This window comes from Peromyscus leucopus, chromosome 12 (assembly GCF_004664715.2).
Source record: "Peromyscus leucopus breed LL Stock chromosome 12, UCI_PerLeu_2.1, whole genome shotgun sequence".
In the NCBI taxonomy this organism is placed as follows: domain Eukaryota; kingdom Metazoa; phylum Chordata; class Mammalia; order Rodentia; family Cricetidae; genus Peromyscus; species Peromyscus leucopus.
The window spans coordinates 79,197,742-79,223,438 of NC_051073.1; the positions used below are offsets into that span (position 1 = coordinate 79,197,742).

A 25,697-nucleotide genomic window follows, 5' to 3' on the forward strand; every position below is an offset into this window, starting at 1 on the left:
AGTAAATATTCTGCCGCATAAACAAATGAAACACATCTTTACATAATTAAACAAATGCAGCATGAATAAATGTAACACACCTTCACATAGTTAAATATTCTGCAGCATGAATAAATGTAACACATCTTTGTCCACAGCAGCAAATATATATTCCACAACAAATAATCCACAGAAATTCCACAGCAGCAAAGTTTAGTTTTCTTTTTAATTTTATTACATTTATGTGTGTGTGTGCATGCATGCTTACAACTGTTTGGAGTGAAAGTTAGTTCTCACCTTCCACTATATGGGTCTTAGGAATTGAAGTCAGGTCCTCGGGCTTAGTATAAAGTACCTTTACCCACTGAGCCACTTTGCCAGTCCTAAGGTTAAGTTTTCTTGAGATAGTCTCATGTAGCCTCAAACTCAACTGTGTAGCTGTGGTGGTCTGAATGAGAGTGGCCCCCATAGGCTCATATGTTTGCATGCTTGGTCCCTAGTTGCTAGAACTGTTTTGGAAGGATTAGGAGGTGTGGCCTTGTTGAAGGAGGTGTGTTACTGGGCGTGGGCTTTGAGGTTTCAAAAGCCTGTGCTACCGCCTCCTATGTGGTCTCAACATGTAAACTCTCAGCTACAGCTGCAGCACCATGCCTGCCTGCTGCCAATGCTCCCCGCCATGGTGGTCAAGAGCAACTCAAGCTGTAATCCCCCAATAAATGCTTGTGTAAGTTGCCTTGGTCGTGGTGTCTCTTCACTAAGACACCTGACCAGATGGCCGCCGAGTTGACGGAGCTTCGGGTTCAGTTAGGTGCTGGCAGCCCTAAACAGTGGAGACCCAGGGTGTGCTGTGCTCTGCGAATCCCTGGACTTAACTCCCTTCTGCTTATGGGACCTTCTCAGAGCATCTGCCTCTTCAGGGTCATTGCTAGCAACAGAACACTTGAAGTGTCAGTAACAAGCACTACTTGAGGGGGTTCTTCTGGGGCTCATGACTGCCAGGAGCAGGACCTAATAGGTACGGTCATTGTCACATAGTCTGGAGCAGAGGCCTGTCTTTTGAGGGGTGTCTGGTGCCTCTCTCTGTACTGATCTCTGCATACACCGTTCCGAGAAGGAGGAATCTTACTGTACACATTCTCAGTCCCGCTCGTTGCACAGTGTATTAGCAGTCATTCTCCAGATACCGAGGGTTGCCACAGTATCTGTGACCCTGTCAGGATCTGTAAGGGAAATTACGTGCTTCGTAATACTGCCATGTTTGTCTGCCCCTCTCATCTCACCACGTGGAAACACATTAGTGTTTCCAGAGCCTACATGAGATGATGCCATTCATTACTCTCGAAGCTGATGAGCTGAATGCTGGGTGTCTCTCTTCTCAGATACATCACATAAAATTTACCGTCTTAATCATTTCACTTTTGGTGTGGTGAGGATTAAACTTGGGGAAAACATTCTGGGAAATACTCTGCTCTGAGCTATATTTCCAGTCCTTCACTATTTTTTTTTTTTTGCATGTGTATATGTGACAATGTGTGCAGTTTATGTGAGAATGGGCATTATGTGGAGGTCAGAGGACCACCTAGGTGTCATTCTGTCCTAGCCTTTCACCTTGTTTGAGACAGAGTCTCTTGGTTGTGTGTGCTTACATGAGGCGGGCCGGCCTGAGAACTCACAGGGATGCTCATGTCTCTGTCTGCCTCCCATTTTGCTGTAGGAGCACACGGATTACAGAAGCACGATACTACATGCAACTTTTATATGGGTTCTAGGGATTCAAACTCAGGTCCCCCATGCTTTTAGGGCAAGTGGTTTACACACTAAGCCATATCTCTAGCCCCTTAACTGTTTTAAGCATGTGATTGAACGGCAGAAAGTACATTCATATTATTTTATAACTGTCACTACTACACATTCCTGGAACTTTCCACCATACCAGATAGAAACTATACCAGTTAAGTAATAATTTCTCCTTCTCTCTTAGCCCCTGGCAGCCACTAACCAGCTCTGTCTCTATGGATCTGTCTATTCTGGACATTTTATGTAATAGGAATTATACTGCATAGCCTTTTGTGGATTTTTTTTGACTTACCATATTTTCAGGTTCATCCACATTATAGCACATATAAGTTATTATCACCAAGTAATATTCTGCTGTATGAATATACCACATTTTTTAAAATCTATCCTTCAGCTAGTAAATGTGAGTTGCTTCTGTCTTCAGCTGTTATAAATAAGTGCTGATGTGGACGTTGGTGCCCAACTACCTGTTAGTCTCTGCTTCCAGTTCTCTTGAGTATATGTCTGTGAGTGAAATTGCTAGTTGATAGGCTAATTCTATGTCTCTGCCGATGCTGAGTCGTCTCACACTACTCTGAGTAGTGCGCTAAGGCTCCGTTCCCTACACCCTCCCAGGACATTTCCACCTTAAGAAGCAGCAGTTCTCAGGACAGGAGGTGCTAGCTCATTGTGGTTTTGACTTGTGTGTCTCTTGATGACTGGTGTTGCTCATTTTTTCATGTGTTTGTTGATTGTATTTCTTTAGAGAAATATCTACGTTATTTTTTTTAGTTTTGAATTGAGCAGTTGTTTTTACATTGTTGTAGGAATTCTTTATATATTCTGACTATTAGCGCCTTATCAGATACTAAATTTAATATATTTTGTTCCATCCAGTGGGTTATTTTTCTAAGTCCTTGACAGTATCATGAGACTACAAACATTTTTCTCATGAAGTCACCGTTGTGTTTTTTCTTTTGCTGGTTTTGCTGTTGGTTTTGCATCCAGGAAAAGGTTTCCAAGACTGACATTAGGAAGTACCCCCTGTTTCCTAGGTGTTTTATAGTTTTAGCTCTTACAGTAGAAGTCTTTGATATACTTTGAGTTAATTTTTATATTTGTATTAAATGAGGGCCAGCTTCCTTTTCAGATAACTGTATAGTCATCCTTAAGTACCAGTTGCTGAAAAGACTGTCATTTCCTGGGTAATAATGTAGTAATCGACTTTGTGTTGTGGTGACAAAACACCCAAGAAAATCAACTTCAAGGAAAAAGGTTTACTTTTTTAGTAAAAGGAGGTGTCGTGGTTTGAATGAGAATGGTCCCATCATAAACTCATATTGGAATGCTTGGTCTCTAGTTGGTGGAACTGTTTGGAAAGGATTAGGGAGTGTGGCCTTGGAGGAGGTGTGTCACTGCGGGTAGCCTTTGAGGTTTCAAAAGCCCACACCATTCCCAATTAGCTGTCGGTGTTTCATGGTTATGGACAGGTTTGCAAGCTCTCAGCTGCTGCTCCAGTGCCGTGCCTGCTGCCTGCTGCCATGCTCCCCAGCATGCTGGGCGTGAACTCCAACCCTCCGGAACTGTAAGCCCCAACAGTGCTTTCTTCTGTACATTGCCTTGGTCGTGGTGTCTCTTCACACCAACAGAAAAGAGAACTAAGAAAGGGGAAAGCGCAGGTTTCCTCCAGAGGTCCAGTCTAAGATAGCGGCTCTGCCGCTTTGGATTAGGAGCAAGGCAAGATACCGTGCAAGAACTAGATGAGGTAGAGGAGGACATTCACACTGGGTGCAGGAAGCAGAGAGACAGGAAGGCCATGTGGAGAAGAGACATCCTTCCCAGTCAATTATTTACTCTCACTAGTCCCGCCTAATAGCCCACTGAGCCATGAGCTCATCAGTGGATTAACCGGTCATGAGGTCAGAAACCTTATGATTTCATCCTCAGCTGTATCAACTGAGGACTCAACCTGTAACATGTGCTTTTTTGGGACACACTTCATAGCCACGTACAACAGATGTAAGTGGAATTGCTGGGTTATATTGAAAACCTGTTTAGTATTTTGAGCATGTGCTTGGGTTCTTTTTTTTTTTTTTTTTTTTTTTTTTTTTTTTTTTTTTTTTTGAGCCATTGTATTTTATTTCCAATAACAAGAAAGCCAACTAGAATACCATCCCACTATGGGGGACGTGCCTAAATGACACTGAGTTGGGAGTCCATACATCTTCACTTGGCAACAACTGGTAAGATCATTCATGCTATAGAGAACCACCGGAGGGCCAAACTGCATGTCAGGGGTTATTTGACTTGCTGATGAAGTTCTGTGCTTTTCCCAAACTCTTTTCATGTCTCAAAAGTACCAATTATCCACCTGCAGTGTGCAAACCCAGCGTTCTAGGGTCATATTTCATTTCTTAAAACTGCACCAAAAGGGCGACATCAAGCGCTGGCAAGAGTCTCTAAAGTGGGTAAACGCTGGTCCCAAATGGGAATCAGAGTTTTAAAAAGCACAGGACTTGACTGGAGACTTTTCTCCCTTCTCAAATCAGGGTGTTTATTTCAGCGCGAGTTTGTAGAAGGAATGGAAACAATTGAGCATGTTCATTAGCAGGGAGATGTATTGTTTAACAGGGTAAGTTTCAAATATGTGGAAAGGTGTCTAAATGTTTCCAAGCTATATTTTTGGATAGAAATGTGACTTAATGGTACCAGAGCCCTGGCTCTTTGTGAAGCCCTACCCCCAACACACACAACAGGGCCAAACCTGTTAAGATTTTTTGCTTGAACACCTCAAGCAGGTTCAGGGGGTGAGGTCTCAGAGAATCAGGATAAACAGGGTCTAGACAGTCTCTGTGGAAGGTGGAGAGTCTCTGTCTTGGGAGCAGTTGATGAGAACGGCAGCCTTCGCCTTGAATTTTGATGTCTTCCCAAGAAAATACCTGCATTTATTTATTCCCGATGCAATGAAAATGTAATCAAGTGATCCCACAGTTTATATTTCACAAACCACAAGTAAGGAGAGAAGAGCCACATAGCACTAAGGCCAACACCCATATCAACTTTCTATGGATGTTGAAACATTTTCTATACAATAGGAACGGCGTAGGGACGCATCTTCATGCGTGAGTGGCCAGCAGGTCTCTGTAGATCACAGAGCAGCAGAGCATCCTGGATTCACACAGGAGCTGGCATGCGTCAGCCTCTTACCTGGCTCTTATCTAAAGGCCAGGTGTAGCAGGAATCTTAAAAGTTCTTATTAATAAAATCAACCCGAGCCGAGTTATTGGGATCCATGCTGGTAGATCAGAGAGACAGGACAAGCCACAGCTATCTCACCTCACCAGATCCTCAACTGTCTTGTCTCCTCAGACTGGAGGCTTCTGAGTCCTCATCCCAATGGCTTTCAGCTGAATTGCTGCTCAAAAGCCTGAATGCTTAACCAGCCAAAATCTTCTAGTTTCTGGTCACGCCTTATATATCTTCCTGCTTTCTACCACCACTCCCTGGGATTAAAGGCTGGCTTTCTGGGATTAAAGGCGTGTGTCACCATGCTTGGCTATTTCCAATGTGGCCTTGAACTCACAGAGATCCAGAGGATTTCTATCTCTGGAATGCTAGGATTAAAGGTGTGAGTGCCACCATTTTCTAGCCTTTGTATCTAGTGGCTGTCTGTTCTCTGACCCAGATAAATTTATTAGAATACACAATACCACCACATTTCCTCTCTTTTTGTCTAAAATTAAAGAAAGCTTATAACTAATACAAGAAAAACTATCTTCAATAAGTATATGCAATATACAGTCAAGATTACATTAACAATGTCTAGTCCATTAACATTTGACAGATCCAGACAAAAAAACTCCATTATATATATTAACAATGTCCAGTCCAGTAACATCTGATAAACTCAGACCAAAAAATTTTCATTACTTATCTTATTTAAAGAAAGTAGTTCCTTTTTAAAAGTAGATTCCATAATCTCCCTTTTTATCTTATCAATATCCATATTTTCTCTTTTTATAATAGATTCATTAGTCTACCTTTTGTCATTTTTATATCTTCCCTTTTTCTTCAGTGTAGATTCAGTGATCTACCTATTTATCCTATTATTTCTTTATCTTTTTTCTCAGAGTAGATTCAATGATCACTCATATCTATATTCTCTTTTTCTTTTTGCTTTCTAGGGTGAAGATATCTTTAGGGAATCTTGAAAAGAAAATTTTTGGGTTAATCATCAAGTCCTTTTTCATTTGTCCAGTCTCTGCATAATAGGAAAGTTCAGGGCTTGTTTCAAGTCCTTGTTTGAGTAGTCTGTCAGGCTGGATCATCTCAACTAGTCTTCTCGAAATTGTTCTGACCAGTTTGTAGTCCAAAGTCGATTTTTCCATGGTGTTAATCGGCTTAATGGCTTTATCATAGTCCATGTGGAATCATCGTTGTAGGATCCTGTCATCTTTTTGAAGATTTCAAAGTCACTGTTAGGCATGGTCATGGTTTCCTGCAGACTTTTTTTTTTTTTTTTTTTTTTTTTTTTTTTTTTTTTGTGCCTCCTCTGTGATTTGGAGCAATCACAGTCTGATAAATGTCTGTCTCTCGGAACCATGAACATTCTTCCCTATAACAGAAAATCTTCACAACAATTTCTCCTCACCATTTGTCTTGCCAAACTTTTCCAAACTGACCTTTGCCGATGCTTTCTTGTAACACGATGGTCCTGGCAATTCTTCTCTGAACCAGCAGCAGTAAACCCTTCGTACCAGGTAGCAGCATCACCGCAGTCACCAACACGATGAGAAGGAGCTGGCAACATGGAGCAACTGCTTCCATGGTCCCACCACTGTTTGTGGCTAAGTCCGGGCCAAAGCTTCTCCCAAGCCTCCTAGGCTCAAACTCGGGATCCTCCTGCCTCTGTCTCCTTCAGCAAATCCTATCGGCGTGCGCCACCACAACCGGCACTTTTTCGTGAATTCGTACCACAAACGTTGGGCGCCAGATGTTGCATGAATCTTAAAAGTTGTTATTAATAAAATCAAACCTGAGGCCAGTTATTGGGTGAATACTGGAAGGTCAGAGAGACAGAATAAGCCACAGCTATCTCACCTTGCCAATTCCTTAGCTGGTCTTGTCTCCTCAGACTGGAGCCTCTGAGTCCTCATCCCAATGGCTCTCAGCTGAACTGCTGCTCGAAAGCCTGAAGCTTAACTAGCCAAATGCCTAACCAGCCAAAATGCCCGTGCTTGGGTTCTTGTGGAGCTTTTTTCAGCTTTAATAAACCACATAGAAACTACTGATAGATATAACCCACATAGCAAAACCTGTTGAGCTCCCCAGTGATTTTAGCACATGAAGAGGCCTTGGGTTAAAATGTGGTAAGGGCGTGGGGTGGGGTCTGAGGACTGCTGGTGCACCGGAGCGTCTTGTTTTGGTGCTGTGGCCACACGTTTGTGTAAGGTGGTGATAGAGTGACAACAACATTGTCCTTGGCTAGGAAGAGCTGAGCTGCCTCCCTCATGCCCAGCAAGGAGGCTGCAGGATGCTGGCAGACCCAGCTGCAAAGCAGCGTGGCTCTTTAGTAACTTCTTGTATGGCAGGAATTCCTACTAGTTGCTTTTTGGAAGGCCGAAAGGATCTTCAGAAAGAAGGCAAAGAAATGTTGATGTGCCGCTAACATATAGCTAAGCCCGACAGAATCACCGTCCAGCACACTGCAGATGATACAGAACCTGTAAGTACCAGAGTTCACCTGCATGGTTCAGCGGCCACCCTCCTGGCCAAGAACAGACACTTACATTGTTGGAAGGTAGGGTCCCAGTGTTAGTGAGGTACTCCCCTGTTGAAGTGCTCCCAGCACAACCCCTGCTCTGGGGGAGGCCAGGCAGGCAAAGAACCTTCCTTCTTGACACTTGGTCACGTACCTGCTCACTGAAATAAGGTTAGACTAAGCAATCCAGCAGCCTTGCTGGGGAGGTAAGGAAGAGTTCAAGAAGAGGGGTGTGTGTCTTGAAACTGAGATCCCAGTACCCCAGAGTAGGGAGGTCAGGTGTATTCAGGATGAAGAAAGACAAAGAAAGCACTCTGCTGAAAGCCTTCTGCTCAGCACAGCCTTTTTTTAAAAAGAAAGTTTAAAGGTCAGTTTTAGCCAGCTCTGTCTGGTTACAAGGAATAACTGGGAGGAAGAAGCTCTCTTCTCTGAACTGAGGAAGGAAGCACAGGTGCTCATGGAGCTGGGGTGTTAAGGGTCCCTGCCTATCCTGGTTTTCACCCTGCCTCACGGACACACACAGCTTGAAGGATCATGCTTCAGCATCAGCCCCAGTATCTTACAGTCTCTGATTACCCGTCCTGGACAGACGGCTTGAACGGTCTACACAGGCACTTTTCAACTAGAGAGCCTGTTGGAGCCTCAGGACCTTGGCTAGAAGGAGTTTACACACACCCCACCCCACAAATAAAGCCGGCGTGTGTGGAAATGAGGGGCTGTTTGCCAGAGCAGGCCTGCTGATCTCAAAATGTTTGCTTTTGAAGGAAGTAATAGGGCTGTTGGGAAAGAAAACCTCAGTGAATGACCATTTCCTAAAGGAATTTGAGGCAGTAGTACACTGAAACTTCTCCGTTGGTTGGTTGGTTGGTTGGTTGGTTGGTTGGTTGGTTGGTTGGTTGGTTGGTTGATTTTTGAGACAGAGTTTCTCTGTGTGGACATGACTGGCCTGGAACTCAAGAGATCCAGGCTGCCTCTGCTCCCAAGTGCTTGGATTAAAGGTGTGCGCTACTACCGCCTGGCTGCATTGTGGCTTTTTTCTATAGAGTGAATAGTGTTAAAATACTCTTTGCTAATGTTTTTGTCTTTTCTCAGTATAGTTTATAATTAGTTTTTAGCCAAACTGGAAGACCTAGAATGGCTTGGGAAGAATGGTATGTTTCAGGACTTGACTTAATGCTTAGGGGTGGAGGCCAGAAGAGACTAATCCCCATCGTTAATTCCTCGTTAGATAAATAGTCTTCAGCAATGAGTCAGCCCTGGGACTGTAATTATGAAGCCTGGTTCTTGTTCTGGAGCTGCAGTAATAACTAAGCCAAGCCTCACTTGTCCAGGTGAGGAAGCAGGTCATGGAGGAAATGATTAATCTTGACTGACCTCACTTGAGAACATTAAGTGACTGATTATGTACACTGAAATCTGTTTCATGGCAGTTTTTAAAACAGCCTTATAATAAACTACACATATTTAAAATGTAAGAGTTGGGAGATCATCGTCCCATCCCCGTCCCCTGGGGTCTCATGATGTACTTGTTACTCTTTGGTTGTTTTCTGTTCCTCTAGACACTGGAACTCACTCTGTAGACCAAGCTGAGCTGTCCTATTTCAGATTTGCTTGCTGCAGCCTCCCAAGTGCTGGGATTAAAGGCTGCCCCACCACTGCTGACTTGCTACTCCTAAAGATTTCTCTCTCACTGGACTCAGACTTAGAAGTAGATACTCACCAGCTGAAGAGATGGCTCAGAGCTTAAGAACATGTACTGGTTTTTTTTTTTTGTTGTTGTTGTTGTTGTTTTTCGAGACAGGGTTTGTTTGTGTAGCTTTGTGCCTGTCCTGGAACTCGCTTTGGAGACCAGGCTGGCCTCGAACTCACAGAGATCCGCCTGCCTCTGCCTCCCGAGTGCTGGGATTAAAGGTGTGCGCCACCACCGCCCTACTCACATTGTACTGTTCTTGAAAAGGACCTGAGTTCAATTCCCAGCACCCACATCAGGCAACTCACAATTAACCTATAATGCTATTTCCAGGAGATCTGATGCCTCTGGCCTTCTGGGTTATTTAGATTTATATTTACGCACCCACACACAGATGAACAGACATACGCAGAATTAGAAATAAAGTAAATCTTCAATGAAAGAATTCAAAGCTCTCAGGGAGGGCACCTTGTCTCTTGGCAGTCTGCGTTTTCTTTTGGCTTCCCTCATATTCTTCAGCCTCCTCCTCCTCCTCGTGTTTTTAGTGCATTGTTTCTTAGCGCAGCGTGTCACCTTTGTGCAGCAGCACACATGTAAGAACAAGACGCTGAATATTGGGTGCTTTTGGTCCTGATCCTCACCATCTTTGCTGAAGGGCTTCCCAACAACATGGGAGGAGCCCGTGCTCTTTACAGAGGTGGAAAGGCTTTCAGAGTCTGCCAGCTCTGTCGGGCCCCAGTCACTGAGGCACAGTAGTATGACAGTTCAGTTCTCTCCTTTTTCTAAACAAGAACCAAATTGAGAACATCCAGATTGGCGTCCACAGTGCATCTGTGAACAGACTTGCGCTTTACCCTCTCCAGTTCTCCTGGATCTAGAACAAGAATGCCTCTTACTCAGCAGCAGGCACACTTTGCTGTGGATCAAGACACCTTGCTTCATGGGAAAGGTGTTCTTCCCAGTGTTGATTGGGATTGGAACCATTATCCTTGCATTTTTTTGCTCAGAACATCAGCAGCTACTTCTGTGGCCACACGTGTTTCATGGAAAGCACGAAGCTTAAGTTTGTTGTCTACTTCAGTGAATTTCTGACTGTCAGTGACTGGAAAGGAGATAAGTCAGCTTCATCTTGGCATAGCCTACTACCTGAGACCCCCCCCCCCCACACACACACACACAAAAGCTTTGATGTGTGTGGTATCTCCATTGTGTGCACATTGTATGGATACACCTGCCCATGTGGGTGCATGTGGAAGCATGTCTTCCTGAATCACTTTTCCATCTTACTTTTGCAGACAGGATATCTTGTTGAACCTGGCTGGAGCTTACCATTTCTACTGGACTGCCTGACCAGTAAGCTCCTGTGATCTTCCTCTCTCACCACAGCCAAGATAGCAAGCATACCAATTATCAGCACAGATGTTCTCCTGTGCCCTTCTGTAGTCTCCCATTGCCCTCTCATTTCTGACCTGCTCTCTGATGTTGCAGATTGAGGGTGCATTTTTAAGAAACTCAGGAACTCTCCTGAGTACACACTGGCTGCTTTCACTTGATGTAATCAAGACTCACCTGGCTTTTAAAAGCTTTATCATCATTAGTAGTTATGTCTATGTGTCTGTGTGAATTGTTGCCCCTGGAATTAAAGTTACAGGCAGTTGTGAACTCTCTGATAGAGCTACTGAGAACCAATATCAGGTCCTCTGAAAGAGCAGCAAGCACTCTTAACACTTAGCCGTCTTTCCAGCACCTATCCCAACCCCAGCCTTTGCATCCTCTTAAGAACGGGTTCCAGCTGGGTGTGTAGCACGTTCTTCTTCTTTAATAACAGTGGGTATGGCTGTGTCTGCACGGGGCCAGTGGGCCACATGCGGACCTGGTGCCTGTGGTGGCAAAGAGAGGGTGTCAGAATGGCCGGCCTGGGACCAGAGTTAGAGACAGTGGTGAGCCACCCTGTGGATGCTAGGTGTCAAGCCTAGGTCCTCTGGAAGAGCAGCCAATGCTCTTAACCTGGAGTTCTCTCTCCAGCCCTAAAGATTTATTTTATTTGTATGTATATACATGGCTGTGAGTGCAGCTGTGGGTGTGTAAATGTGCCCCTGGAGGCCAGCAAGGGTCATGAGATCCCTTGGCTGTGTGTGTGTGTGTGTGTGTGTGTGTGTGTGTGTGTGTGTCTGTCTGTCTGTGTGTAGATGTTCCCCTGGAGGCCAGCAAGGGTCATGAGATCCCTTGGCTGTGTGTGTGTGTCTGTCTGTCTGTCTGTCTGTCTGTCTGTGTAGCTGTGGGTGTGTGGATGTTCCCCTGGAGGCCAGCAAGGGTCGTGAGATGGCTTGGAGCTGGAATTTGGGTGTTTTTGAGTTTCCTAGTGTGAGTGCTGGGCACTGAACTCTATCTTCTGATAGAGTGGTAAGCTTTCTTAACTGCCAAGCCATAGCATCAGTTCCTGGCATATGCTTTTAATCCCAGACAGAAGCAGAGGTAGACAGATCTTTGTGAGTTCAAGGCCAGACTGGTCTACATAGCAAGTTCCAGGACAGCCAAGGCTACAAAGTGAGACCCTATCACAAAGAAAGAAAAAGTTACAAAATTAAATGAAGTCCAGCTTATCTCCCTTTTATTTTGTAATTCAGCATACATCTTCACAATCTTTACCTGAACCAAAGTTACAAAAATTTTCCATGGTTTCTGCTCAAATTTTGATAGTTTGGAGCTTTACATTTCCATCTAGGCCTTTGATGTGTTTTGAGTTACTTTTTCTTTCTCGTACAGGAACAGCACAGTGCTTTCTTAGTAGATAGCAGTCATCCATGTCCACTTGTTGAAATGGCCTTGAACTGGGAGATCCACCTGCCTCTGCCTCCCAAGAGACGGGGTTAAAGGTGTGTCCCCACCATGGGCTCTGTGACCCCTCTTGGTACCTGCACTGCCCTATCTCGGTGTCTCTGCCATGCTGCATGGTTCGCTGTTCCTTCTGCTGGATCCTGGAATGCCTCACTGCTTTGAATTCTTTGCATTTCCATAAATTTTAGAGTCAGCTTGACAGATTCTACAATCAAGCCTGGTGGAATATTGTTGGTAGCATTGAATTTGGGTAAACTGAGATCTTAACCATTTGAATTTTCTAATCCATGAATACTGTACATACTTTAGGTTCGGGTCTTTTAAATATATCTTTCAAGAAAGCCATGTTTTTGTATTTTCACTAACAAGATTTAAACGTCTTTTGTTAGATTTATCACCTTTTTTCCTTTGGTCTTTTCATTTATTTATTTATTTATTGAAACAGAGTCTTACCATGTAGCTCAGGATAACTTTGAATTCAGTCCTGCCTCAGCCTCCAAAGTTCCAAAATTATAGGCATGTCCAACTTATAATTATTTTCTAATGCTGTTGTTTTTGCTAACTTCCTGAACTCTGAATTTCTGGAAGAGTTGACTTTTTTTTGGGGGGGGGGGTTGTTTTTTGTTTTTTGAGACAGGGTTTCTCTGAGTAGCTTTGACTTTTTTTTAATCCCAGCACTTGGGAGGCAGAGGCAGGCGGATCTCTGTGAGTTTGTTGCCAGCCTGGTCTACAAAGTGAGTTCCAGGACAGCCAGAGCTGTTACACAGAGAAGACCTGTCTCGAAAAATCAGAAAGAAAAATTTTTTTAGTTTTATGTTTACTTACATGTGATGTATGCCTCTTAGGTGTGAGTGCCCTCAGAGGCCAGAACGGGGCACTATATTCCTGGCAGCTGGTGTCACAGAGTTGTGGGCCACTTCAGCGTGGATATTGTGAACCAAGTGTGAGTCCTGTAAAAGAGCAAAACATACTTTTAACAAGTGATCCATCTCTCCAGCCCTGATATTAGTTTTTCTTTAGTTTGTGGAATTTTTCTGAATGAAAACATTTGAGCCTGGACTTGACTTTGTGTAAAACAGAAGTACTAATATTTTGACATTGAGACTTAACATTGTGGTCTGCAAATGTGTTGAGCTGTGTTCACAGTTGTCCTGGGATGAATGTGATCTGTGGGGCTCAGTTGGACACACCTGTAAAGGTTTTTTGCTTCTTGAGGTGCTGAGGCTCAAACCTAAGATCTCCTAAGTCCTCGGGAAATATTCCAATACTAAGCCCAATGAGCTGTACTCTAGCCCTTGTAGAAAGGTTTTACTAGATGCGGAGTTTCCTTTTCAGTGTAGGTTATTGATTTCCTTCTGCACGAGACTGGGCTTCCCATTCTCCTCATGCTCTTTACCACGGGCTGCTTTTACTGAGTTGCGATGCACCAGGAAGGTGTTCACCAGGTGTAAGACCTGACCCTGGGCATTCCGGTCCCCAGAACCGTGTTAGTTCAACTGTGGGTTTTAATGTGAAAAGACACTTGAATTGCTCTCCTACACAGCGTATAGTAAATACACCAGGTTGCATTTCCTGAGTTGACAAACAAAGCACGGGCAGCGCTTCCTCGACCTCCAGACTCTGATGCTGTCCGTGACACTGTCTGTGACACTGTCTGAGGGCCCAGCACTGCTGGGTAGTGCCGGACACTCTGAGTTGTTCTGTCGTGGGTCCATGCTCAAGGTGATCGCCTGTCTCTTCAGGTTTGGCTTTTGCCACTTGTTCTTGTGTTTGTTCATTTATTATGCAGAGGATCAGGTTGAGGATCGGCTTTGTGTGTCTGTGTGGAATGTCACAGGAGGGGGGTGGCACACCATTGTCCTGCTGTCAGATGTCACAGTCCACTCTACTCTGCGATTGTAGTCTTCTGGAAGAAAAGAATATGTAGACTTAGGACAAACAAAAGATAAAACCACACTTTGGATTAGAAATAGATGCTACCAAATAGTTCTGTTTGATATCGCCCTTTTTTTTACTGCTGCTGCCATGGTGGATCAAGATCCTTATCAAATGATATGGGGGAAAAGATAATGTGAAGAGAACCTGCCTTTAAAATAAGCACACGGATTTGTGTTCCTCTGTCCTGCATCTTGCCTCAGTCCCTGCACTGTTGTTTGTAATGACCCACTCTGTGGTAGGAGCAGGAAGTGCTGTGGAAAACACGCAACCTCTAGTCATTCCTCCATCCTGACTGTGTGTATCTGTGTTTAAGTTAGCTTATGACAGCATCGGCCCTCCTTGACTTCCGGTTGCTTATACACCAGTAAAGCTATGGTGACCCCAAATACCATAATTGGAAAGGACATTTAACATACCTAGCCTGCAGGCACGTGGTTCAGCAGCATGGTGTGCGAGAATGCCGTTCATCTGTTGTTACGTCACGACTGACTGGAAGTTGTACACACTGCTCTTGTTTAGTTTGAGGACCTGCCACATCCTGGTTGTCCAGGAATAGCTCAGGTCCAAGTCAAATGTGATTCCTGCTGAATGTGAACCACCTAGTCTACAGTCACATTGTAAACTGGGAAGCATTTGTGCTTAGTTGTTTTTAAAATCATTTTTGTCATTTTATGTGGATGAATGTTTTGCCTGCATGCATGTCCTTGCACCACATGTGTGTCTGGTGCCCATGGATGCCAGAAGAGGGCGTTGTATCCTCTCGAACTGGGTTCTAGATAATTGTAAGTGCTGTGTGGGTGTTAGAAATCAAACTCAGGTCCCCTGCAAGAGTCCCAGCGCTCTTAAGTGCTGGGGAAATGGGAACAGCCAGCCTAGCCCTAGTCAGTCATCTCAGGCCCATGAGAAACGCTGTTTTAAAAACAAAGTGGATAGTGCCTGAAGGAGGAACACACACACACACACACACACACACACACACACACACACACACACACAGAGAGAGAGAGCACTGTACATAAGCCCAAGGATGTAGTTCAGTGGTTCTGTATGTGCTATTTTGATTTAGTCCAAATAATAAATAAGCAGACAACATAACATGTATGGAAAGTAAATCAGGCTAGAGAGAAAACTAGCTCTGTAGCTAGCTCTCTGTAAAGAGGAGGGCAACAAGTTTAAAAGAAAAAAAAAAAAAAAGGATGCCCAGGGGGCAGTAAAGGAAAAATCAAGAAGGGAGGGATTTGGCACTTGGCTGTAGTGTACAGGTTGTTGGCTTCTACAGAAGCCTGTGTTTTTTGCTGCATTGGTTTAACATTTTTATCTTGTCAGAAGCCACTGCCAGCTTTACCTTCTTCAGACATATCTTCTCATTACTGCCTTAGTAACCTCTAGCTGCCTGAAGCATGCCAGATAAAGGTTAGAAATCCGTTAGCCCTGCAGCCTCCAAAGTCTGGGTTTCCAGTTACTTGAGTGACTCCCAACCATTCACACAGTTGTCTTGACGTGCCTTCTTGTAAGGACTATTTCCTGGGGTGTGGTTACTGTTATATCACACAACATACCCGGTGTCGCCTTCCTAGGAAACCCTGCTCAAGTGCCATCTTCTTGGAAGAGTGTTCTGGAGTCCTTCATCTTGTGTTGGCATACCATTTACATGTTCCTGGGAGGGAGGTGGTGCTGTATGTTCTGATGCAGGATGACAACCATTCTCCACCCTTGACTTTGGGAACATGTGTTCAAATCCCCCTGAGGAAGCAGGCTATGGGCAGCCACTCAGCTTCTGGACTGCTTTCGCCAGGACTCTCGTGGTGTGGAGAGAGTTCTGTCCGTCTAGGTTGCTGCTTCTGTCCTGCGTCCTCAACAGCCTCTTGCTCTTTTGTCCCCAGAGCTCCGGTGCAACCCTGGGCAGTTTGCGTGTCACAGCGGTGCCATCCAGTGCATCCCCCTCCCCTGGCAATGTGACGGCTGGCCAACGTGTGAGGATGAGAGTGACGAAGCTGACTGTCCAGGTGAGTGCAGACTGACCTGTCTCTGCCCTGGCCTCCTCAGGCAGGGAGTGGACCCACACAGTCATGTGGTCTGGACACATTGGAAGGGCAGTGTGAGCCGACCCCACTCTTGCCTTTTTAAAAAGTAGGTGTTGGACGTGGACCACCTCTAGAACTCATGGGTTAACAGCACTGGGGATGTGATAATGCACATGGCCCTTGGGAGTGAGCCCTTCTGAAGCGTGTGTTCAACACTCTGGCTGCGGGTATAGGTGCCTGCTGACACTTGGCTAGTGTGCTGGAAGTGTAAACTGTGAACTACAATTGCCCTTCCTTCCCTTGCCCAATCATTCTCTAGTAATGTGGTACTCGGGGGTTTTCTTGTGGCCCATTATAAGCTCCTAAAGACATATGGAAAGGCCACAAGTTTATAGGTTGTCAGTTACCCACTGGTTTCTACCTCCGCACCCTGACGGATATAAAGCAGCGTGGATAATAGCATTCATTCCATCCCCAGGTAGGTCGGTCTCAACGTGAGATAGGAGAGAAGGCAGCATCCCAAGCACGTGTCCATGCCTGTGTGGTGTTTTGAGACTCACTTACACATGCACACTGACTCACGATCTTCGTGCCTGTCCGCAAAGGCTTGTCATGTAATAGAAAGGCTATGCTTTCTCAGTGAGAAATTCCTCCACGCACTGAGATGAAGGAAAAGCTCTTTACCTAAGCACCTGGTCAACTGGTATAAAGCCCAGATAGCAGTCAGCTCCCAACAGAAGGTTTCCTTGGCTTATATGCACCTTAGGCTTATGCATCGCATGTACACTGCCATCCTTAATCTCTTTTGGGTCTTGGCCCCAGGTTACACTTTAAACAGTTGAAACAGAGACAGGAGGCTGCAAGTCTGCCTTGAGGAGATTTACCCAGCAAAGACATTACACATTACCCGCATTATTTAAGTGCACCAATGTTGTTCTTTCTCAAGTGGTTGTTACCCAGGACATCTTGCCTATCTGGCAGAGTTATGTTTTCCCTATGAGAGCACAGGGAACTTTATGGCAGACCTGGACTTAGTGATGGTCATGACCCTGTTGTGGGAGTCTTTCTTGAGTAAGCACTCTTGATACCAATGAGAGTGGAGAGAAGAGACGTCACTGGTAGAACAAAGCCGGGAATAGGTCCTGAAAGGCTTTAATATCGGATCCAGTTTGCATTCTCAGTTTATACTCTAAAACCCACAAGTTGGAGCAAACAAGGAAGCAACCGTACACAGAGGTGTAAGCAGCAGTCGGCCGGTTGTTAAAGGCCACGCGCATTGTGTTAGCTATCCTTCCTAGGCCTTCTGTCCCCGGAACAGGGGAGTCATGCTTGGCAGATGGGCTACAAGCAGTTCTATCAGTAAATCCCTAAATGAATCAGTATGTACTTTGGGTCTTTTCTACTTCAGGTCTGTGCTGTCCCCTCCCCACAAAGCTGTGCATTAGAGGTATGTCCTTAGTAAGGGAATCCGGGCCTAATGGCTGGTCATAAGGTAGAGCTGTCTGTCTCCTTTGTCAAGGCAGTCAGAAGCTAATGGCTGGTCAGGCCTAGTGAGTAAACATTTACCTCCTAGCCTCCTAAGTTTACCTTGTCTCTAGCAGGCCTGGTTAGCACACTGCTTTTCTTGGGTTATTTTGGAGGTAGTGCTCCTTCAGATCAGTCCCACTGTGTGACTCAGTGTCTCCTAAGCAGCTGTGTTAGTAAGTCCCTTAGAACATCGGTTCTGTAATTTGATCAGTCATATTCCAACTCAAGAATCACAACCTTAAGCTGTGCAGGCAGAAGCAGGCAGGTCTCTACATCTGAGGCCAGCCTGGTCTAATAGTTCCAGGCCAGCTGGTGTACCTCCTGTGTCCACCTGTTAACTTCTCACTACATGTATCCTATGTTTCTTGTTGTGTTCTTGGAATTCCTTTGTTCTGTTCTTGCATGGATCAATGTGCCTTCCTTCCAGCCTTGGCTCAAATGCCAGCTGCCATGGTGAGAAGGTCCCTTTGTCCCTCTGGTTGAGTCACCTGACCTCTCAGTACATCTAGAACTGCTGGTTAGTGCTCACTGTGGAGGGGGCAGTGGCTGTTCTTGGTTGTCAACTTTTCCATGTGTGGAATGAACTACAATCCAAAAATGGAGGGCACACTTGGGATCTGGATCTTGAGGCAAGAAGACAACATGCCTTTGATCTGGATCTTGAGGCTGGATGATACACCATTAATCCAGATCTTGAGGCAGGAGGGCACACCTTAATCTGGGCCACACCTTCTGTTGGAAGCCGATAGAAGGACAGTGGAAGAAGGAAGGGTTTGTCCTTCTTCGACTGCTCGTCCTCACCTTGTCCGCCCATCTAGAAGACCAGTGGAGACGGCCAGTGTCGTGGGACTGAGCAGCTGCTGCATTCTTGGACTTTTCATCCACAGCTAGCCGTTGTTGGACTGCAGCCTGTGAGCCATTTCAATAAATTCCCTTTATATATATTCCCATCTATATATGTACACACACACACACAGAGGAGAGAGAGAGATTCATTCCATAAGTTCTGTGACTCTAGAGAACCCTGACTAATACAAGGGGCCCGTTCTTCATTTCTCCTTCCAGAACACAAGCCTCAGAGCAGGAAGCCTCTCCTCTCCCTACATGAGCCCTAGCCTGAGGTAGGAAAGATACAGCCTGGGCCATCAGGAAGGTGTCCAACAGGAAGTAACAGTTAAACTCTGCACAGTTCTGAGGGCTTCCACAATAAGATGCTGTGCACCTGTAATCTCAGCCCCTCCGGAGGATGAGGTGGAGGATTGCTTGAGTCTGGAGTTGAGTGGAGACTTGGCGGCAGAGCAGTGGGTCCTCTCTAACACACAGATGGGCCGATAAGTTCTGCAGTACACAGAGCAGAGGGTCCTCTCTAGCACAGAGATGGGCTGATGATAAGTTCTACAGTACACAGAGCAGAGGGTCCTCTCTAACACACAGATGGGCTGATGATAAGTTCTGCAGTACACAGAGCAGAGGGTCCTCTCTAGCACAGAGATGGGCCGATAAGTTCTGCAGTACACAGAGCAGAGGGTCCTCTCTAACACACAGATGGGCCGGTAAGTTCTACAGTACACAGAGCAGAGGGTCCTCTCTAACACACAGATGGGCTGATGATAAGTTCTACAGTACACAGAGCAGAGGGTCCTCTCTAACACACAGATGGGCTGATGATAAGTTCTGCAGTACACAGAGCAGAGGGTCCTCTCTAGCACAGAGATGGGCCGATAAGTTCTGCAGTACACAGAGCAGAGGGTCCTCTCTAGCACAGAGATGGGCCGATAAGTTCTGCAGTACACAGAGCAGAGGGTCCTCTCTAACACACAGATGGGCTGATGATAAGTTCTGCAGTACACAGAGCAGAGGGTCCTCTCTAGCACAGAGATGGGCTGATGATAAGTTCTACAGTACACAGAGCAGAGGGTCCTCTCTAACACACAGATGGGCCGGTAAGTTCTGCAGTACACAGAGCAGAGGGTCCTCTCTAACACACAGATGGGCCGGTAAGTTCTACAGTACACAGAGCAGAGGGTCCTCTCTAACACACAGATGGGCTGATGATAAGTTCTGCAGTACACAGAGCAGAGGGTCCTCTCTAGCACAGAGATGGGCTGATGATAAGTTCTGCAGTACACAGAGCAGAGGGTCCTCTCTAGCACAGAGATGGGCTGATAAGTTCTGCAGTACACAGAGCAGAGGGTCCTCTCTAACACACAGATGGGCTGATGATAAGTTCTACAGTACACAGAGCAGAGGGTCCTCTCTAGCACAGAGATGGGCTGATGATAAGTTCTGCAGTACACAGAGCAGAGGGTCCTCTCTAACACACAGATGGGCTGATGATAAGTTCTGCAGTACACAGAGCAGAGGGTCCTCTCTAGCACACAGATGGGCCGATAAGTTCTGCAGTACACAGAGCAGAGGGTCCTCTCTAACACACAGATGGGCCGGTAAGTTCTGCAGTACACAGAGCAGAGGGTCCTCTCTAACACACAGATGGGCCGGTAAGTTCTGCAGTACACAGAGCAGAGGGTCCTCTCTAGCACAGAGATGGGCCGGTAAGTTCTACAGTACACAGAGCAGAGGGTCCTCTCTAACACACAGATGGGCTGATGATAAGTTCTACAGTACACAGAGCAGAGGGTCCTCTCTAACACACAGATGGGCCGGTAAGTTCTACAGTACATAGAGCAGAGGGTCCGTCCTTCTGCCATCGTATCACACGTGTCTGCTGGAGGCATTTTCCAAAGATAGGAATGATGGCGGCCTGCTCATGGCCTTCTAGGAACGTCCTATATCGATGACTTGTTCTTGGGTCATAGCTGAGAGAGTGGACTCCCAGCCCTTGGCACCAAAAGCTAGTGAGGACCCTGAGGCCATAAGGGGAAGCCTCCCCAAGACCATAGAACAAAAGACCCCCAGAGTGGCTTTTGGAGAACTTTGTGAAAATCAAATGGTTTTTGTTTCCTTCAAATGAAACAAAGCTATTTGCTGCTCTGAAAGTGTCTTTTGCCTTTCCTTTTTTTTTTTTATTTTTGTTCTGAGACATAACGGTTTCTCTGTGTGGCAGCCCTGGCTGTTAAAGCAGTGCAGAGCTTCACAGACACTGCTGTGGACTAGGCCAGCAGAGGTAGCCGCGCTGTGCTGCCTTCTCTGAGACAGTGGAGTGAAGAGGAGGGCTGACTCCCTTCAGACCACGTGGCCTGGCACAGAGGAGGCTCAGCACAGCGTCCGTGGCTGTAAAGCTATGTGGGTTGCCATGCTCTTTGGAAGGCCAGTGCGGGGCGGTGACTCCAGGCTCTTGGGTTGGGTGTGACAAGTAGGAATGGTGTGTGCAGACACTGGGCGTCTGGAGGTCGAGAACTGAGCCACAGCGGCCCTCACCTAACTTGTCCTCGTCTCTCTGTCTATACTTGTGGTGGCCTGCGAGGTCACAGTCTGCATGGGAGCAGATTGATTCTTATTTCCGAGAAATTTAAGTTATAAAAACACACAGGAGTAATATGATACCTTATCTTACTTATTTAATAGCTGCTGAAATTTTGTTACCCTTTTTCTAGTGTTTTTTTTTTTTTTAACTTTAAAATAAAAATAACTGGCCATGGTGGCTCATGCCTGTAATCCTAGCACTCCAAAGGCTGAAGCAAGGAAGATTCCCCCCAAGCTCAAGGCCAACCTGGGCTACATGGAGGCTGGGAGACCCTTTCACAGGAGGGAGCAGAGAGTTAGTGGGTGGTCACTTGTGCTCTGAAAGCTGTGGTCTTCCTAGAGAGCATGTCAGTGAGTCATGGAAAGCAAGCCCCAGCCATTCTCAGTGAGGCCGCTTTTGCATGTGGACTTGAGAATTGGCCGAGATTATTTCATTGCCCTCACCCTCCAAAAGCATCTCTAAACAGAGCAGGAAACAAAGAAGATGAGAACAGTCCTCCCAGTAACAGGAAAGGAGAGACTTCGGTTTTGTTTTTGTTTTGAGACAAATTCTCACCATTTAGCCGGGGCTGGCCTAGAACTCAAAATTGTAGTTGAGTCCACTCTGCCTCCCAAGTGCTGGTGTGATGGGTAGATGTGTGCCGAGATTTCAGCGGGTCTTTGAAAGTGGGAAGGGGCGGCATGCTTGATGTGGTGTGTGTCCTTGATGGCTCTTCCTGTGTTTCCGAAGCTGGAAGGCTGGAGTCACAGTACTTAGAATGTCCTGCCAGCAGCCTTCAGTGTATCCTTTGGCTCCAGGAGGTGCTGCGGCCCTGGGGGGGAGGGGTCCCTCTCCCTGGCCTCCCGTGAGAACATCAGCTTTGACTGGGACACATTTTTGCTGTGGCTGCCAGCTGTCCTAAGGGCTCCAGAGCACCTGGGACGTGGTTTGAGTCCTGCGGGCAGAGGGGCACAGCAGCTGGTGTCCTCTTGACTCTGGCTTTCTACAGCTTTGCTGCCAACCTTGGCAGTCGGGTTCTCTACAGGAAACAACACTGTGTTCCTCCAGAAGGTTCAGTGGACTCTGACCTCAATTCTAAGATGGGAGGAGGTCTTGGAGTGTTTTGAAGAAGGCAGTGACTACAAGAAGCAAAATTTACTTCAGAGTTGGTTTAGGGAGACACCAAATGGCCTGCAAGACAGAATCTGCTGGATATAGACAGATCCAAGACACAGGACATGGCAGAGGCAGAATCATATGACACAGGGCTGTGACACTGGGAAAAAAATGAAATTGGTTGCCTAACTCATAACACACAGAAAATGAAGGTGTAAGTAGAATATCAACTTTGATAAGGAGGTTAAAATCTCCGAAAAACAGCCGGTTTTAGCAAATAGTGGTAGCGCAGGCCCTTAATCCTCGTACTCAGGAGACAGAAACAGGTGGATCTCTGAGTTCAAGGCCAGCATAGTCTACAGAGTGAGTTCCAGGACAGTCAGGACTGCTGCACAGAGAAACCCTGTCTCAAAAAAAAAAAAAAAACCAAAAAATGACGGGCTGGAAGCCCGGAACGGGCTCAGCTGGTGAAGTGTCGGCAGTCCAACCTTGAGAGCCGGAGTGTGGTCCCCAGCACCACATCAAAAGCTGGGCATCACGGCTGCATTTGTAATCCCAGCACGAGTAGGAATCGGAGGCAGGCAGATCCCTCGGTCTCACTGGCCAGCCTAGCCAAATCAGCAAGCCCCGGGTCCCAGGGAGAGACAGTGCCAAAGAAGACCACAGTGGGTGGTTCCTAAGGCATAGCTATTCCTTAGAAAGGTTACTAGTACTAAGTAAATACAGAGCTATGCAAATTCCTTAGTACTCTAAAGACCAAGATGCTGTTTACACACCTAGGGATGGCAGAAATTAAGATTTCCGCTAAACTAAACTAAGTGTTGGAGAGAATGTGATGTGTTGGGACTCTTTACCATGGTTTGGTGAGGTGGATGAATTGATCACCTACTTTAGGAAACAGGTATTTTCTTACATATCAGACCATCCTCATATTCTGTGATCTAGGATTCTTATTTGGAAGAACTTTGGAGAAATTCTTTTAGCATTTCTATACTAACATCTTGGGGAACAACCCAAATGTATGTGATTACATGATAAAGTGTGTTGTGCCAGTGACAAAGCATGGATGTTAGGTGTAAGTGCTAACGTTTGTGTCGGTAGACAGAAGCAGTTGGCAGACAGCTACCATGAGGTAAGCTGAGTAAAACACAGCATCGGGACACAAAGCCATGGCTCTGTGGCAGAGTACTTCTGCAGAATTAGAGCTCTTGGTTCCTCCCTGGTGGAAAAACAAGGACAGAGACTGGAAGGCTCAGGCAGTATGAGTTTAGCCCTGCAGGTGAGGTTTCTGTCATTACTGCATTTCATTGTGATGCTTGTAGCTTCTCCTCTTCAGAAAGCTGGCGTGGCTTTTGTTTGAGGAGACAAGTCTTGTTATGTGACCCAGACTGGTTTCACACCCCTAGACTCACAGATCTCCTGTCTTAGCTCCAAGTGTTGGAACTCCAGGCACGTAGGAGCAGAGCGGGAGCTGACGCAGCCTAACAGACCAGCCGCAGCATGGCCTGCTGAAGAGAGAGCAGGAGAGATGCCTCTGTCCGCGCATGCGCGCTCAAGTGAGCGAGCCCTGGTAATCGAGAGCTATCAGGTTCCGGCAGGGGGATGAAGTGAGCTTCTCAGTACCACACACTTTGTTCTCCACTCCGCACAGTTGACTCCTCTCTCCAAAAGATGATAGGCTTGTTTTGTGGTCCTGTGCTGTCCAGCGGTAGCAGTGAGTCCTTGTGACTTAGGCACCTGCAAGAAAGGGCTGTTTGGAGTGAAGATGTGAGGGAAATATAAAGTAAGCACCATGGAGCAGCCACAGTGTACACCGAGGGTGACAGGCATCTGTGGCTGCTCCTGTGCCGGGACTGCATGCTGAGCTCCATCTGCTCCGTTGACTTGTTGAAGAGAGGTTGCATCATCTCCGTTAGGTTGGAGCCACTGAGCACAGGGAAGTCAGGGAGGCTGAAAGGGAAGAACTGGGAAAGATGACCTCAGGGGACAGGGTAGAGCTCTCCCCTCCCTCCTGCTCCTGGATGCTCTCTGCCAGTCCTGCATCCCCGGACGAGATCAGCAGTCTTTTCTGAGGATACGCAGGTGTATCTCACAATGCAGCAGGCTAGAGCAGCCCTAGGAGAAGGCTCCAGCATGGGACTCATTCAGGTGCTCAGTTTAAGGCTTATCTAGACCATCTTCCCCTTAACCCTGAAATCAGTTGCTCTTTCCCAAATCTCTGGATGTGCAGCAGAGTTAACACAGCTCCCTAAGCCAGGAGAGCCAGAGCGGGTCACCTGAGGTGACTGGTGTGGGACAGTGGATCAGTCCCAGCGGAGGCCAGACCTGTCTGCACTGCTCACGGCCGTGTCCCCTGGACTGAAGTTCTGCTCTGCTAGGCTTGTTGGCAAGGTTCCATAGCAGGATACATGGAACATGGGGTGCTTAGAAAGAAGCAGTGCACACAGCAGCCCCCGTGGAGATTACCAATTACTGTTGTCTGTTCATTGAAGGAGTAACAGAACTTTAAAAAAATACACTCTGACTTAACAAAATGGCAGTCTAGGAAATTCCAAGTCCTCGCTCTGCCACAGAAACATTCCAAAGCAACTAGAGGCTGGACAAAGGGACTCTGTAACAGCTCTGGGAAAAATTCAGAAGCCAGCTACCATGCCTGGCTCAGAGACACCTCTCTCTCTCTCTCTCTCTCTCTCTCTCTCTCTCTCTCTCTCTCTCTCATTTTGTTTGTTTTATTTTATGTACATTGGTATTCTGCCTGCATGTCTATGTGAGGGAGTCAGATTCCCTGGGACAGGAGTTACAGACAGTTGTGAGCTGCCATGTGGGTGCTGGGAATTGAACCTGGGTCCTCTTGAAGAGCAGCCAGTGCTCTTAACTGCTGAGCCATCCCTCCAGCCGAGACCTCTCTTTTTAAAGGCAGTGTTCATTTCTATCCTTGCCAGTCTCATCCACGTATACAGTAAATCTTAGTCCTTACCCACTGCCGTCTCCTCCCGACAGTCCCCGCCTGTTTTCATGTCATTTTTATGTAAGATACAGACGTAAACAGTATCTGAAGTGTGTTTGCGGAACTAAAGGAAATCTGGACAGAGACCTGAGACAGACGGAAGGTGGGCTTGAGGCTATTGCTTGGGTAGATGCTCTCCTAGCATGGGTTCTGCCTCCTGAGGAGCTGACAGAAGAGAAATCCCAGACCCAGTGTGGCTGCTCACACCTGTAATCTCAGTATTTAAGGGACGACATCCATACTCCAGAGTGAGACCATTGTCCCCTAGCAGGATGGCAGGTGACCCTCAGGCACAGTCCTGTGATCTCCAGGGATAATCTGGGACAAGCTGAAGTCAGCTCCCAGAAGAGTCTCAGATAGGCACCGTACAAACACCGGAGAACACGCCACAGCCAGGTGGTCAGATGGAGAATCCCGCATCCTGAACGCCCTGCAGAGCAGAACAGCTGTGCTGTGATGGCAACCGAGAGCCAAGTGTCCTGGGACTACAGGATAAAACCTGTCTAATGGAGTCCCGTGAGACTGAGAAAGCAAGCTTGAAAATCGGACCTGACAGTACTCAGTGGTGGGAACCACAATCTCCACGGGAGCTTTCATAGACGCAGGCGCACACAGGACACTGGCGAGAGCTGCTGGGG

At 46.4% G+C, this 25,697-nt stretch overlaps 1 protein-coding gene across 1 annotated transcript in view; it reads left to right on the forward strand.

The window, feature by feature from the left end:
- The window catches only part of LOC114685732 (integral membrane protein DGCR2/IDD-like), a 70,982-nt gene that overhangs the window by 13,987 nt on the left and 31,298 nt on the right, over positions 1-25,697 (forward strand). The window contains 1 exon segment of the mRNA XM_028860371.2: positions 15,866-15,988. Coding sequence (XP_028716204.1) covers positions 15,866-15,988 — 123 coding nt within the window.